The 15,092-nt window shown below is 38.3% G+C and overlaps 1 protein-coding gene across 2 annotated transcripts in view; it reads right to left on the reverse strand.

Moving 5' to 3' along the window:
- Nucleotides 1–2,274: 2,274 nt before the first annotated feature.
- Nucleotides 2,275–15,092, reverse strand: part of osbpl6 (oxysterol binding protein-like 6) — a 52,891-nt gene continuing 40,073 nt past the window's right edge. For both annotated transcript variants that reach the window (XM_041807113.1, XM_041807112.1), the window contains 10 exons: nt 14,708–14,795; nt 11,360–11,613; nt 10,803–10,940; nt 8,377–8,440; nt 8,124–8,202; nt 7,902–8,046; nt 7,659–7,803; nt 7,371–7,497; nt 7,123–7,245; nt 2,275–5,124 (listed from right to left, as the gene is read on the reverse strand). In XM_041807113.1, the coding sequence (XP_041663047.1) occupies nt 5,013–5,124; nt 7,123–7,245; nt 7,371–7,497; nt 7,659–7,803; nt 7,902–8,046; nt 8,124–8,202; nt 8,377–8,440; nt 10,803–10,940; nt 11,360–11,613; nt 14,708–14,795 (1,275 nt within the window). In that variant the 3' untranslated portion in view covers nt 2,275–5,012. The remainder of the gene's footprint in view (nt 5,125–7,122; nt 7,246–7,370; nt 7,498–7,658; nt 7,804–7,901; nt 8,047–8,123; nt 8,203–8,376; nt 8,441–10,802; nt 10,941–11,359; nt 11,614–14,707; nt 14,796–15,092) is intronic.

Raw genomic sequence — 15,092 nt, forward strand, 5'->3', positions numbered from 1 at the left:
GCTGTGGAGGAATTTTGGCCCACTCTATTTTGCAACATTGTTTTAACTCAGCCATACTGGAGGGTTTCCACCATGAACTGCCCGTTCAAGGTAACACCACAACATCTCAATTGGATTTAAGTGCATACTTTGACTTGGCCACTCCAAAACCTTAATGTTTCTTTTTTTGAGCCATTCAGAGGTCATGATTATAAAAGGTGAAAATATACAATAACATTTTCAACTCTGAATCTAATACACATGGGATAAATAGTCAAAACCAAAAGTGGGTTTAATGGTGGGAAGCAAAATTGAAAATATGAAATAAACCAGTGGGTCAGTTAGAATAAAAACACAATATGATCTTGCAGTCTAGGTACAACTGAACCACGGGCTAAGATTGGCCCCCGGGCCTTGAGTTTGACACTAATACCTATTACACTAATACCTATTACCTAATACCTTGTGATTTCATCTGTACCCATGGTACCTCCACTTCTCAAAAATGGAAGGGTGCCAGTGTTTATATTCTACATTATGTTGATAATTGTAGCTGTTCAGTCCATTTTATTTTAAAATGCAATCTAAACCAAAATTATTTTGAAAACATTTAAAATGGCTAATTTTGAAACACTGTTTCAAATGGTGTTTTATTTTGAAATGCTTTTGTTTAACGCTGTTTCACATGGTGTCTTATTTTGCAACACCATTTTATTTTGAAATGCATGGTAGCCGCAGGTATGGGGAGAGAGGGACTGGATAAAGAGACGCAGAGGTTAAAGTTGACAATCTGTTATGTTGGTGCTTCATTTAAAATGTTCGTGGCTCATGGTGGCGTGGCGCCCTAGGCAACTGCCTATATCACCTTTGCCCAGAACTGAAGATTTAGCGTAACAGTATGAATGCGCATCTAAAGAATCAGAGCACTGCCTCTTTGAGTCTCCTGCATGATGATCTGGATACATATGAAATAATTCTTAAGCCTCCAGAGATGGAAATAAATTTAAAACAAAATTCTAAAAAATAAAATTAAATAGCTTCATTGTAAGGTATTGTGGCATAACCTTTTGACATTTGGCTCTGGGTGACTAAAACATCATTTTCACGATTGTGTTTTTCCATATCTATCATCAGTTCTTGCTACAGCCAACAGCAGTATTTACTGACGTTCTACTTTCCCAGTCTACATTTACTGTTAGTTGTCGTTGCTGCTACTTCTCCATTTATAATTCAACTTGACTTTGATGCACAATTAAAGCAGATGAAGTAAGAAAATAAGTCCCTAAGTGACAGTTTGTGTACATAGATTAGTGGTTCCCATTACGGCTGTGCAATTAATTGCAAAATTAGATTAAATCGCAAACTGGCCTGCTGCAATTTTCAAATCACAGAAGGTGCAATATTTCTTTAACCCCAAGTTTGTGTCAAAATATGTGAAACTTTTTTGCATCAGAGATGTTATATATTGCACATCATGCAATCATTCTAGTGGCATATTTTCTTAATTTTTGTATATTTTTTCTTGTTAAATATTACATTGATTTAAGAATTATCATTCCCTTTTATACAGTTCATATCCAATTTGCAAGATGAGTCAAAATCCTCACAATTAGATATTTTTTTTTCACAATTGTTCAGCCTTAGTTTAATCTAACATTGTGTTGGCTTTAGTATAGAAGGAATTATTGCTGGTTTTTGTTGGAAAATAAATGAGATGAGGAACTTAAATAATCACATATTACATCACAATTGCAATATTGGGTAAAAAAAAACGCAATTAGATTACTTTCCCAAATCACTCAGCCCTAGTTCCCATGGTGTGCCGAGGCAAGTTTAAGTGTGCAACCATACTTTATTAAACCAAATATAAACTAAACATATGCTGAAGAGGCTATTTTGCATGGCTATAAAACAGTGAGCCTTGATATTTCAACTTGACCTTAGGTATGCCTGTGGAAAAGTTTGAAAACCACAGACACAGATCAAAAATAATAAACCCTCGGTTGACTGAATAAAAAAAGCTTACAAACTTTGGAATAATCCTTTAATTCGTATTGCATTTAAGTAAAATATTCCTGAAAATATGGGGAAAAAAATCTATTTTTTGCTTTATTTGACTGAAAACTGTGAGCCTTTATTTTTTGGAGTGAAATAAAGTAAGAAAATGATTTGTCACTTCTTCCTGGGGACTGGCATGTTTCAGTTTTTTTCTATTCAAACACCAACAGATTTCTTTAAGTATATGTGCCCTGTTAACGGTGAAATCCTTAAAAAAGCACACACACTCCTCTTGCGTTGAGTTTTACAGTTTTATTAGAACAAGCACTATATAGCAGCAGTGTACAGTGTTCATGGAAAGATATGTACTTTGTTAAAATTGCACTTTAGAAGGTCTCCATTAGGAAAAAGATCTGAAAGAAAGAGAGCTGACACAGTGCTAAGTGATGAATGTCAGTCCAACAAAATAAACAAAAACGATGGTCCAATTTAAAAAAAACAATACGCTTTTTTCTCTGTAAGGCATCTGCAACATTCATTGGCAGGCTAAGTTGTCTAGACATGCAGGCAGAATAATGGATGAAAAGCATGAGGAGGTTGTTTTTTTTTCTTTTTTACTAGTCTGACTGATATCAAACACTACACAAAGCATCGCCCCGTCCACACAGCTGCTGTGATTCAGTCTTTTTTTAAGTGATGTAGGAGGAAGAAACAGAATCCACATTTGTAGTAGTGACCTGTCTGCTAAATGTGCTGTATTTACAGTGATGATGGAGAAGCAGAGCAGTGCTGAACATTTTCTAACACCACAAGCATTTTTTCCTTCCTTTTTTTTTTTTTTCTGATCTCCTTTGAACCAAAGACACTCTGTACTCAGCTTAACCCCAAACTCTTTCATATATTTTATCATCTGTAGGCATGTGGAGACTGGATAATGTGCGGTGTACGACTTCTCAGCGTGAGAGGTTCTTATCAGTAGTGTTTGTGGGTGAGGCATTAATAAATGCATTAAGGCACAGCAAGTGAAACTGACCGGTTGTAGCACTGAGTGGGAATGGAAATGAAACGCACAAAAGTACACTTTAAAGAAGAAGGATATGGATGCAAAGCAGAACTACCTTTTTGGTTTTTATTCTACAGTACCATATGAACAGTGCACACATAATGGATATTTATTTCACTCTTTTGCTCTGTCAGCGTCCTCTCCCTCCAGTCCTGAATGATTGAGGAGAACGGCATGTTTGTTCTGTTTTCTTAGTCTGTAACAGAAAAGTCTGGTTCAAAAACATTAAAGCTAATCTGCTTTGCAATAAATACACAAACTGCATAAATGTCATTGATTTTAGCAGTAAACTCTCTGAGGAATCTGACTCATTCAAACATCAGCACAGGATCATTTTACTCTCTTACCTTCAGTGTGCTAAGGCTGCATTTACACAAAACAACCTGTAGGTGGCTCTGATGTTACACCGTGGTGTAGCGGCATGATTGTGGCTGAGTGACTCATAGGAGTGTTGACATAATTATCTAATTAATTAATTAATTTAAAGACAGCTTCATTATTTATGTTAAAATAGAGAAGTAGGTGTTTTAAAACAAGAAAATACAAATATTTACTTGTAATTTTTTTGCAAATTATATCAATTTCTTTAATTCTTACAGTTTTCTACTCATATTTTTGGTTGTTAGTCAGAGCTAAGATGACTTTGCTTTAAGTCTTACCAAAAAAAATAAGGTAATGGGTCAACATTTTTACATAAATTAAATAAATGTTTGATATTTTGAGGAAAAAATGCCATATTGGGATTTGTGTTGCAAACAAGTATTCAGCCTGCTAATAAGGAGACACTCTTACAGTCCCATCAGAGTTATTATTAAAGCTTGACAATATTTGATCTCAGAGAGATTAACAATCTAAAAAATTCACAACACAATCACTTCTTTGTCCTTCTTTTACATCCAGCGTTTCGCTATTTCACCTCTTTCCTGGGACTAAATCCCTTTTCTGCTCCACATTCATGCAGTCTGAATGTGTGCCCACTATATAAGGAGGGAGTCATGTGTGTATTTATGTAACTATATGAGTCAGACATGCTGGTCTCATGTCACCATGTTTAAAATTAGACAGTGGGGCAGGGCCGCTGAGGGTCTCCCTGTATTTACACATAACTCCACTGTGAGGAGAAACCTGACCCTGTGACAGATCTGTGTTGATGGTTTCAAAAAAAGAAAACAACCGTAAAGGTTGGGGGTGTGTCCTGCGTCACGTGTCCAAAACACTGGGATGAGTTTTTCATTTTAACGTCCTACCTCTCCCTCTGACACGTGATCAGCTCTGAGAGCTTCAAAGTATTCATTTAATATTCCATCTGTGGACGCCACACTTCCTCCGCTGCAGCCGTGATTAATTTTAAATGAGCGGGTTTCCGAGAGAGAGCACTGCTACCACATAGATTCGACAGTATTAAAAGGCAAAAAATGAATAAAATCTGCCGATTCACATAATGCTAATTCACTAAATTCTGAGTCCAGGATATTTTACAAAAATATCTCTTTTTTTTCTACAATATTGATGATATAGTAAATGCGGCTTAATGCCGGTGAAAGCTGCTCTCTAATCATGCATGATATTGTAGGTAATCAAACGTCTACATTAGAGTCTAATCTAACCCAGTCAGAAATCAAATGGCTTTGACTAAAAAGCGCTAAACTTGTGTGACTTGTTCGGCATCTTTTTAAGGCAAGGACATAATCAAAAGTCAAGAGGAGCTGAGGGAAGATCTACAGAGGAGCGGTACCATCGTTGTCCTGACAACCCAGCTTCACAAGCACAATGCAGGTGATCCTTCAGGGTTTTCCCGTGAATGGATGACCTTGTGGCGGTGCCACTAAACCTTGAATGTGTCGCTGAGCGTCAGGCCGTCAGTTCCATGCACATAGATGTCTTAACATGTTTCTCCCAACACCTTGTTGTGCATAGGTAACAGCTTTCCTTCTTGATATGATGATATGACGATCCCAGTGTTCCCCGTGTGCTACCACAGGCTCGCTGTAGGCTCCATGTTGATGAAGCCAGGGTTTTTGCGAAGCTCCCAGTACGTGTTGTTGGAGACCCACCTCTCCCTGTGATTGGCATCAACCGTTTTCCTGAAAGAAATTATACATATATTTAGAATTATAGAATTGTGACTGATAAACTTGATAATAAAAGTCTGGATTTGGTGGATTTATCACATGGGGTGAAAGAATCTTCCACATTTTAATAAATCTTTATCTTATATCCATGAAATAAACCAGACCTGTGGAAGCATGCTTTGACATATTAGAGGTTACAGTGGTTGAGCATAAACTCAAAGCTTTAAAAAGTATTTAAAAGTCTTAAATGCAAACAGCATTTTTAAATTTGGTTGTTTTTATCTTGGTAATCTTAAGACATTTTAAAATGCTTTAAAAATCAGAATTTAAAGTATTACAATTACACTGAAATGGGCAATAAAACCTTGTTTTTATCTCTTAAAAACTAAAGGTGTGCCGTTCTACTTTTTAGCTTTGTCTTCAGTGCAAAACTTGTAAACAGGTACTTTTTGATGGAGGTATAACTACTTGGAGGCCGATTAAGTAAAGAAATAAGGCCTTCCATTCAGCTACTATATGGTATTGTTTTTTCCCCCCTCATAGTCTAATCTCCAAGAAAGCCTAATTCACATTTACAGAAAATAAAATCAGCATTTTACTTTCTTTGGTGTCACATTTTTGTCTTAATATCAGCCCTGAGCATACATGTAACTGTGTTGTTAATAGGGCTGGGAAATTAATTGCAAACTAGATTAATAGTGGCAACATGGCTATCTGCAATTTACAAATTGCAGAAGTTTTAATATTTCTTTAACCTGAAATATGTCAAAATACATTCATTTTTTGCAGCAGCAGCGATTTTATACACATTATGCAAACATTCAAGTGTCATTTTTTTTAAGATGGTTTACTAAAAAATCCTCCTTTTCTTGTTTTATGTATGTTTTTCTTCAAACAAGTGACATAAAAATTATAATCCCCTACAATAAAAAACAATTGCAATTATATATTTTTCATTGTTCTGCTCTAGTTTATTCTATCTAATATTGATGAAGCTTAGCATTAGTTCAACAGCTGATACCAATTATCAGATCCCAGCTCCCACAGCCAATCACAGCACTTTCTCTCAACACAGTGGTTCATTTAAATATGACATACTTCTCACTAATCTCTGCTTTGCATCAATGCTGACGCACCACGCAGCTGACAAAGCTTCACCTCCTCCACCCCAGCTACCTCCTTTATAGCTTAAAGCTTGATGCACCCTCATATTCAGATTCATGCTACTATGGATTAATGACCTCTGAAATAATTTCATTGTTTTCTATATATGCAGTCATAAATGTATTTATCCATATGGGGGTTTCTAGCTATGCACTCCCTGGAAAGTCAATGCATTTTGCTTGACTAACACAGGAGGCATCTTTAGAGCAGAGGCTTCTCTGCCAAGTAAAACTGTATATCCATTTTGTAATAAAATAATTTAATGTATGATGAGTGTTCTTGACTGGTTGTAGGGCATGATATGGAAGGATTTATTGCTTGAATTTGTTGAAAAATACTTAAGATGAGTAACCTAATAATAATCGCTTATTTAATCGCAATAAGATTATTTTTGCAAATCATTCAGCCCTAGTTGTTAATGTAAGGGATTAGAAATTGAAGATGTGATAGAGTTTTGAAATATATGAAGAGGGTCTTAAAAAGGTCTGAAAAGGTATTAAATTTAATGTTAAATCTTCTATACCCTGTAACTAACTCACTCCCCAATGCATCGCTCCCATCTGTCTTTGTGGAAATAAGACAGCCCAGTATCCTCCACAGTATTCAAGACTTAAACGTGTCAATAAACTTCCTAACAAAGATTCATAACAGCACTCTTCATTACTTTACTTGATGTGGTGGTCAAAAGCCTGCATCTGTCTTGACACACCTGACACCTCAATGAAAGCTCCTGCATATTAAGACCTACACTACCTGAACCCAGAGGTGATACCTGCTCGAAAACATCTGTAGCCCCTAGATATTGCTCATACAGATAAGAATAAAAATTTTGGTGGGCCTGCTTACTTGAAGAAGCGAGGCTCCTGTTTGATGTCATTCTCCTCTTTCCACTTCCTCCTGGTTCTCTGAAGGTCCTCAATTCGCTGCTTCTCCGATGATGCCATCTCCAAGTTCCCCTCCTCCAGGTGCCTGTGTGACCGAAACACCACTTTAAATAGTCAGATCATAATACAGGCAACAGAAACAACGCCTTCTATGACGTCTCATACCACGCTTATCAGTGGCATGTGCTGCTATTGCTGCATGAGCTCTACCTTTGATCAGGCCTGAATCGAGAATCTGTTCGAGGCAGGGCATCGTTAAGCTCGGGGCAAAGCTCATTCAGTTCAATGGCGAACCTGGTGAATCCATAATACAGCTCATAGTCTGTGGGCATGGAGCCTGAAGAGGAAAGAGACCAACAGAAAGCTTGAAAATTAAAAAACAACCCAGCTGTTTTCATTGGAATGTGTCAACATGTAGTCTAAATATATTTATATATACACACTGAGAACCATCTCCACATTCCTTTAAAAAGCCTCCCGTGACTAAAGCACACATACCCGGCCTCCAGATGCATTTGGCCGAAGGTGGTACACCACAGTAAAGACCCTCGTGCCATTTCCCAAAAAGCCTGTGGATCACTTTCCCTTCTTGGTCCATCACAAATCCTTGAACCTCATTCACATTAGAACTCCAGTAGTTTCCCTAAAAGACAGAAACGGTGCAGTTATCCCCCACTGAAGAGGTGAATAATATTCCAGGGTAGTGGTGGCGATAGGCTGGTTACAGTGATAACGTTTCACCTTGACGAAGGTGAGTTTGCAGAGACACGCGCTGCTCTTTGTGTTTCGGATGGTGATCTCCCCATAGTGTTCGATCCACCGTCGTCCGCTGAGGATGTTGTGGACACATGTGGTGACTTTGTTCCATTCATAGTGATCTCCAAACCTGAATGTCAGCAATCACAGATAATTAGCCTTTCATGAAACTGTCTTACCTGATAATGAAATCTATTTCTCAGTTACCTTGGAATCATGAGATTAACCGTCCCAATTGGTAAAATCTCCATCGATTTCCCCCAAAACTTGTTTTTCCATCTCACATCTGAAAAGCAAATCAATGAACATCAAAAATTAAAAACACTTTGCATTTAGTAGAAAAAAAGTTACTCCTAATCAGTCAAATTTCATGAAACAGGCAAAATGAGGCTGACACACTCTGCTGCTAAGCCAAAGCTCTCATGATATAAAATTCTCTCTAACGAGGTTTGAAACCAACCTTGCCAGAAGGTGAAGTTCTTTGACTCGCAGTGGCAGGCGGAGATGGGCGGGTGGTGGCTCACCTTTGGGACGAGATCAAAAAAGCAGATTCGGCGAACAGCTGTTGAATTCATCTATCGTATACCTCAGTGGTTTGACTTGATTAGTTAACTAGCAAAATCTAATTAATACATTTTTCTCTTTGATTAATCATTTCCATTCCTATTCTTTGTCTAACATTGTGGTTTATAGATTTTTAAGGGGGTTTAAATTGTCAGTATGACTGCGCGGATGACTAAAATCTATCCACTGAGGGTGCCAAGGATCTTCATAACAAATGTTTTCTATAGACAATTATAAAGGGGGCAGCTGTACACTGTTCTCTCTGGTGTTTTATTTTTTGCAATGACCAAACATTAATCCACCATGAGCACAGCACCAATTAACATTTGCAAACAGGCAGAAACCTCGAGCAGAAACAGATCTATCTTTAACAACCATCTACAGAAGCTGAAATTGAGCAGAGCAGCTCTTTTCCTGGCTTTAGTTTTATCAAATTAACTACTCAAGACTGCACCTTTGAAAAGTTCAGTCAAATGTATGGTGGAGTCGTGCAAATTCAATGCAAATTAGAGTCTCTGTGCCATTATCTATTTTGATAAACCAAGTGCTGGAGCTCCTCTTCTCAGCCGTGCCACGGAGCATGATTGCACAGACGGCAGTTTCCAAGTTCAAATGCTTTATGCTGCACAAAATCCCTTGAAACTCTGTTTAATAAAATCAGTCTTCCTTTTAGCTGGTAAGACACAAGTTCTGTTTTAAAAGTCCCAAAAATGACTCCTCAAGACCTTTCCTATCCACTTTTCGTTGACCTTGATTAAAACATCACAGGACTAAATGAAGGCATGAAAAGAGAACAGCTGCAATAAGGGAACCCAACTTCTCTTACACTTAGCGAATGTTATGGATGTGACATGGGTCTACAGCGTATAAAACTTGAATTTACAAGTGATGAACTACATATTCTGCATCCATAGTGCCTATTAAAAGTATTCACCCCATTAGATACTTACCCTTAATTGATTTTATAAATGAACCATGATCAATATAATTTAGTTTTTTGACACACAAAAAAAAATCTTTATGTCAAAGTGATGTCATTTAAATAAAATATGTAATGTCAAATAAGTGACTGCATATATATTCACCACCTTCAAGTCAGCATTTAGTAGAGTCACCCTCTGCTACAATCACAGCTCTGAGTCTGTGTGGATAGGTCTCAATGAGGCTTGCACATCTTCATATTCGTCTTTGTAAGAATGCTCAAGCTCTGTCAGGTTACACAGGAATCAGATGTGTATTCAAGTCCAGACACAAATTCTCTATTGACTGAGCTTAGCTTTGACTCAGCCACTCCAGGACATTCCCCTTGTTGTCTCTAAACCATGTCTGTGTAGCTTTCTCTGTATGCTTTGGGTCATTGCCTTGCTGGAAAATAAATCTCCCAAGCCATAGTTCTCTTGCAGACTGAATAAGATTGTCCTCTAGGATTTTCCCATATTTTGCTGCATTCATTTTACCCTCTACCTTTACGAGCCTTCTAGGGCTGGTTGCTGAGAAGCATCCCCACAGCATGATGCTGCCACCACCATGCTTCACAGAGGGGATGGTGTGTTTGTGGTGATGTGCAGTGTTTGGTGTCCATCAAACATAGCGTCTTTTCTGACCTATCATCAGACCAAACAACTTTCTTCCTCTTGACCATGGAGTCTCCCTTATGCATTTAGAGGAACTCTAGTCCAGATTTAATGAGTTTTCTTCAACAGTGTCTTTCACTTTGCCACTCTCCCATAAAGCTTTGACTGGTGAAGAACCCAGGCAACAGTTGTTGTATGCAGAGTCTCCCATCTCAGCTGCTGAAGCTTTAACTTCTTAAGAGTAGGTGGCCTCTCTCACTATTCTCCTTGCATGGCCACTCACTTTGTGAGGATGGCCTGATCTAGGCAGATTTTCACATGCCATATTTCTTCCATTTTTTGACCATGGATTTAACTGAAATCTGGGGGATGCTGCCTTGAATTTTTTTGTATCCATCCCCTGACTTGACTGAGTTCTTTTGAGTGTTCCTTTGTCTTCATGGTGCAATTGTAGCCAGGATTTTGATTAACTAGAGACTGGACCTTCCATATACAGGTGCCTTAGTACTACAATCACTTGAGATTACTTTGTAGAAATCTGTCATCATTTTGACATTAAATACATTTTTTTAAAAAATTTTTTTTTTGGGGGGGGGGGTCAAAAAGCCAAATTGTATTGAGCATGACTGATTTATAAAACATCCAAGGGGGTGAATACTTTTTATAGGCACTGTATCAAGCATAGAAGCATACATCCAGGATAAGACTCTGCTTTGAAATGCATTAAATCCGGTGTTTGCAGACTTACCTGTTCTGAGAAAAAACAGAAGCCCTTATCTTCTCTAATACATTCATAAGTCTCTCCAAGTAGTGGGTTGAATGGCTTACTTCCTGCTCTGTAATACGTGGATGAGTAGCCTGAGATGGCAAAAGCTGCAACAAGAACCTGTCAGGAGAGTCAAAACAAAGCAGCAGACACAGAGAGAGGATTAACCCATGCCTATTAGCAGACAGCTTTGTCACCAATAAACACAACATTAGTATGCACTGGATGGTATCAAAAGGAGAGGAGACAGATAAAAATAGGAGGATTCAAGGTCGACGGCTCCACTGGAGCGGCACAGACTCTGCCTCTGAGTGAGACTATTTATGTTGGCTTGTGACTGGCAATGTCACCTCATATATTAACAAAGACGGGGATGATAGACACTAAAAAACAGGCAGAATGTTTCTGAAAAGTTGCAGAATCACTCTAGAGCCTGCAGCTTACCAAAGAGATTACCAGACAATTAATGTTCAAATCTCCCATCATGCAACACCTGGCCTGATTAACATGTGATGTAACAGCATGTTTGTGACTGTTACCATGCGTTCAAAGGGGTCCTCAGTCTCTGCGGCCTTGTCCAGCAGCTCGCTGTACTCCAGCTCTTCGCACATGCGCTGCAGGGTGTTGAGGGGCTCGTTTAGCTCCACAGGCATGGACACTTTGGACAGGTCTTTGCCGATGTTGTTCCTCAGGATGTTCCAGAGGTTGATGTTGCTGGTGTCGGGACACGGAGACGGCAGGCAGGTACGCCGACCGTTACGGAAGGCACTGCCAGCAAAGTCTCCATTTGCCACTGGAAAGTGAAAATAGCCTTATTATTTATCTATTTATGGTTGAACATAATCATTGATTGACCTGATCCAACTAGGATCAACATGTGCAATTTTTTCTTTTGGTGCTTTGAAAAGCACAAGAAATCACAAAACAAAACAAAAAATTCAAACAAAGCAATTTAAGTGGCAACCTTAAACCCAATACAAGATATATCAAAGATAAGAAATTAAGAGACAATTAAAACCAAATAGGATGGCCTCTTCAGAATGGCAGTCTTTAAAGCAGGCATCTAATAGCTAGTTTAAATTCAGCTTTTGTCATTTCAGAGTCCTAGACGAGCGCTGCAGAGGATCTGTCTTCTACAGCTATAAGCCGCCTGCATTGAAAGTAAAAACCAGGCCTCAAGTTAATCCTACTTTGAGTCAGTGCGGAGAGGCTGGGAGTTGTGATGTGCCCATGGATCTGATTATTCTTGATTGGATTTGACATATTTTGATTAGTTTATATGTTGTGTGCTGATGTTCCCTGGCAAGATCAGTATCAGCTAATCCATGACACATCACCCTGATGCTCAAGGGTTCACAACGTCAAATTAGCTGAATGACAGCTGCTCTACATGAACAAGTTAGTACATTTATCATTTGCATTTGCATGCAATCCCTTTCAATATGCCTGAATAATAAAGGAATAGGTCATTAAATTAGAAATTAGTGATATTCAACGTGGAGCCACATGTGGCTTTTTTGTTATGATTTGTGGCTCTTTTATGTCTTAGTTTAAAATATTATTCCCCCAGAAAACCTTTAAAAAGGGAAACTTTGACCTCAGAAATTATCCATTGCATGAAGCATTATTCAGTTTGTTTCCCACACGTCAAACTTAATTGCCAATCTTTTTTGTCTGTCTCCATTGTCCTCATTTGCAATTTTTGCCACGTTAAATCATTTTTTGCTGCTTTTAGCCCATTTTTGTCACTTCTTTATGCCACTTTCTGCCAATTTTGCCACTTTAATCTCATCTTTGCCATTTTCACCACCTTTTGCCTCTTTTATTCTGCTTTTTGCAATTTGTTTTTTTTTCTCCCTTTTGCCCATTTAAGCTGCCTCTTCCCATAAAATGTCACTTTTTCCATTTTTTCCCATTCTTCCCACCTTTTTGCTGTTTTTACTTATTTTAAACACTTTTTCACTATTTTTTTGCCACCTTTTTTTTACCACTTTATGACCATTTTTTCCACCTGTAACTCCTCTTTTTGTCACTTCTCATCCATTTCTGCCACTTTTCTCCCCATTTTTTTTAAATTTTCACCCAGTTTTTGCCATTTTATACCTAATTTACCCTCGTCACCAATTTTGAGCCACTTTTTGACCTTTTTTTAACAGCTTTAACTTATCTTTAGTACCACGTTAACCCATTTTCACCACTTTGATTGTGGCTCTTGCAAAGGTATTTTTTTAACATTTAGGCTTCTTTTTGAGCAGAGTTGAGTAACACTGAATTAGACCATTTGTACTGTGACTGGATTTGCCAATGATTTGTCAGAATAACCGTGTGTAAGGTTGCTGGATTTAAAACACTTGTTTTGAAGCATTCACAAACCAAACTGATAACATTTTCTGGCATTCAACATCTTAATTTTTCTAATTTTTACAGATGGCCTTGCAGTTAGGGCTCACTGCATGTAAATTGTGTTCAATATTATTATACAAATATGATATTTGATTTTTGTAGTTTTCCAGTTCAAGCTTCTCCTGTCAGTTTACATCACTGACATCAATCTCAGACAAGTTTGGTCATTAGTTTGCCAGGTGAGCCTAATCAAAGGAAACTACTTAAGGAGGTTGTTGTACGAAAAATGGACAAAAACAGTATATACATAATAATTTGTAACACAGTGCAGACCATGCAGCACATCAGCTTCATGCTCTGTACTGAAACTATGTTAAACTGCATCGTCCATATAAAATAAATAAAATTCAATTCAATTCAATTAAATTACCTACACTACATAGTCTTAATAAAAAATCTTAAGATCTTCATAAAAATACTAGGTGATGCCCCGGATGTGCCACTGTCAATACGTAACTTTCAGTATGTTTTAGTGTATTTTAAACAATATAACAATATTATGAATTATAAACGTATTTAGGTGTCACAGTTGCACAATCCTTAAGTTTGCAAGAGTTTTTTTTTTTTATAGACAGAGAAGATTTAATTGGACCTCCAGAGATGGAACAAATTACCTCTTTAACTTGTGGGTTGATTCAAGACAATTAAAATAAACTAAATACCTCAAATCCTATTCCTCCTTCAGACTCTTCTTCTTTTCCTTTCTGTATCTTTTTAAAGAACACCTAATGCTGCTATACTTCTGATATCTGGGCTGTCAAGCCTCCTAAGATTCATAAAAACAATTTCCCCAAAGTACCCAAAAGATGGAGGCTAGCCTTTCTCAGTGTGCTGCTAATCTCCAGAAGTCTCCCAACACTCCCTGCAGCATCTAAAAGCTAACACCTGCGCTTCATCTTCTCTTCCTTCTGATCTGTTAATGCATCCATATCACTTTCTTCTTTAAAAACCTGGAAACAATTTACTGAATATTTATGATCTCCGTCCATGCTTAATCCTATCTGCAGCCCTAACCCTAGTCTTAGATTCTTCATTTAGAACATGATATAAAGGCTCTACTCTTTTTTGTGATCTCTATTTTGATGAGATAGTTGGAAGTTTTGGAAACCTTGTTACCAATTTGGCACACCAAATCATAAATTACAATTTTGTTCATAACTGCAGACTTACAGGAGTTTTTCCATCACTATGAGATACTTGAGAGTGTTTGTTGACTAAGACTGAGGAGGGAGATCCCATCCCTCTGCGCACAGACAGCTCTCATAAAGTTGAAGCCCTTGGCACAGAGCAACCCTGCAAAGTCAACTGCCTCCGCCACGGTGATAAATGAGCCTGCTAGAACCAAGCTGGTGTGTATCTCTGTGTGTAGATATTTTAGAGGAGGCATCCTCTGAGTGGGAACCCCTTGCTTTATTAATTTCCCCTCCTTTCATAAAGAGAGAGCTGTGGATGCTCGACTAGCGGTGGCGCAGAATTGGACCTACTTTGCCTGGAGACGTTATCGGTCACGCTGGCGTTGTCCTCGGAAATGTTATCACTCACATCGCTGACGTATGACTCATCATCTGAGCCCTGTGAGGCGGGACAGGTACAGAGCAGAAGGAGTGAGTCAGTGCGGAAGAGTACGACACAAAGTGATCAGATTCACACATAAAAACACACACATATAAAGACAGCTTCTGCAGTTTGCCGGTGGCGACCAAACTGCAGCATTGGTCTGCTTTCTGTCCCGCTGCAGTAATCACAGGACAAGACACTGCAGCATTTTCTACTTTATATTTAGCCAACACAATGAGGCCATTGACGCCTCCATAGCGGAGCATCTTGCTGTGATAGCCTTGTTACAGCAGCCTGCTGCTGCTGAAGTGT

Source organism: Cheilinus undulatus, linkage group 15 (assembly GCF_018320785.1).
Source record: "Cheilinus undulatus linkage group 15, ASM1832078v1, whole genome shotgun sequence".
Taxonomy (NCBI): Eukaryota; Metazoa; Chordata; class Actinopteri; order Labriformes; family Labridae; genus Cheilinus; species Cheilinus undulatus.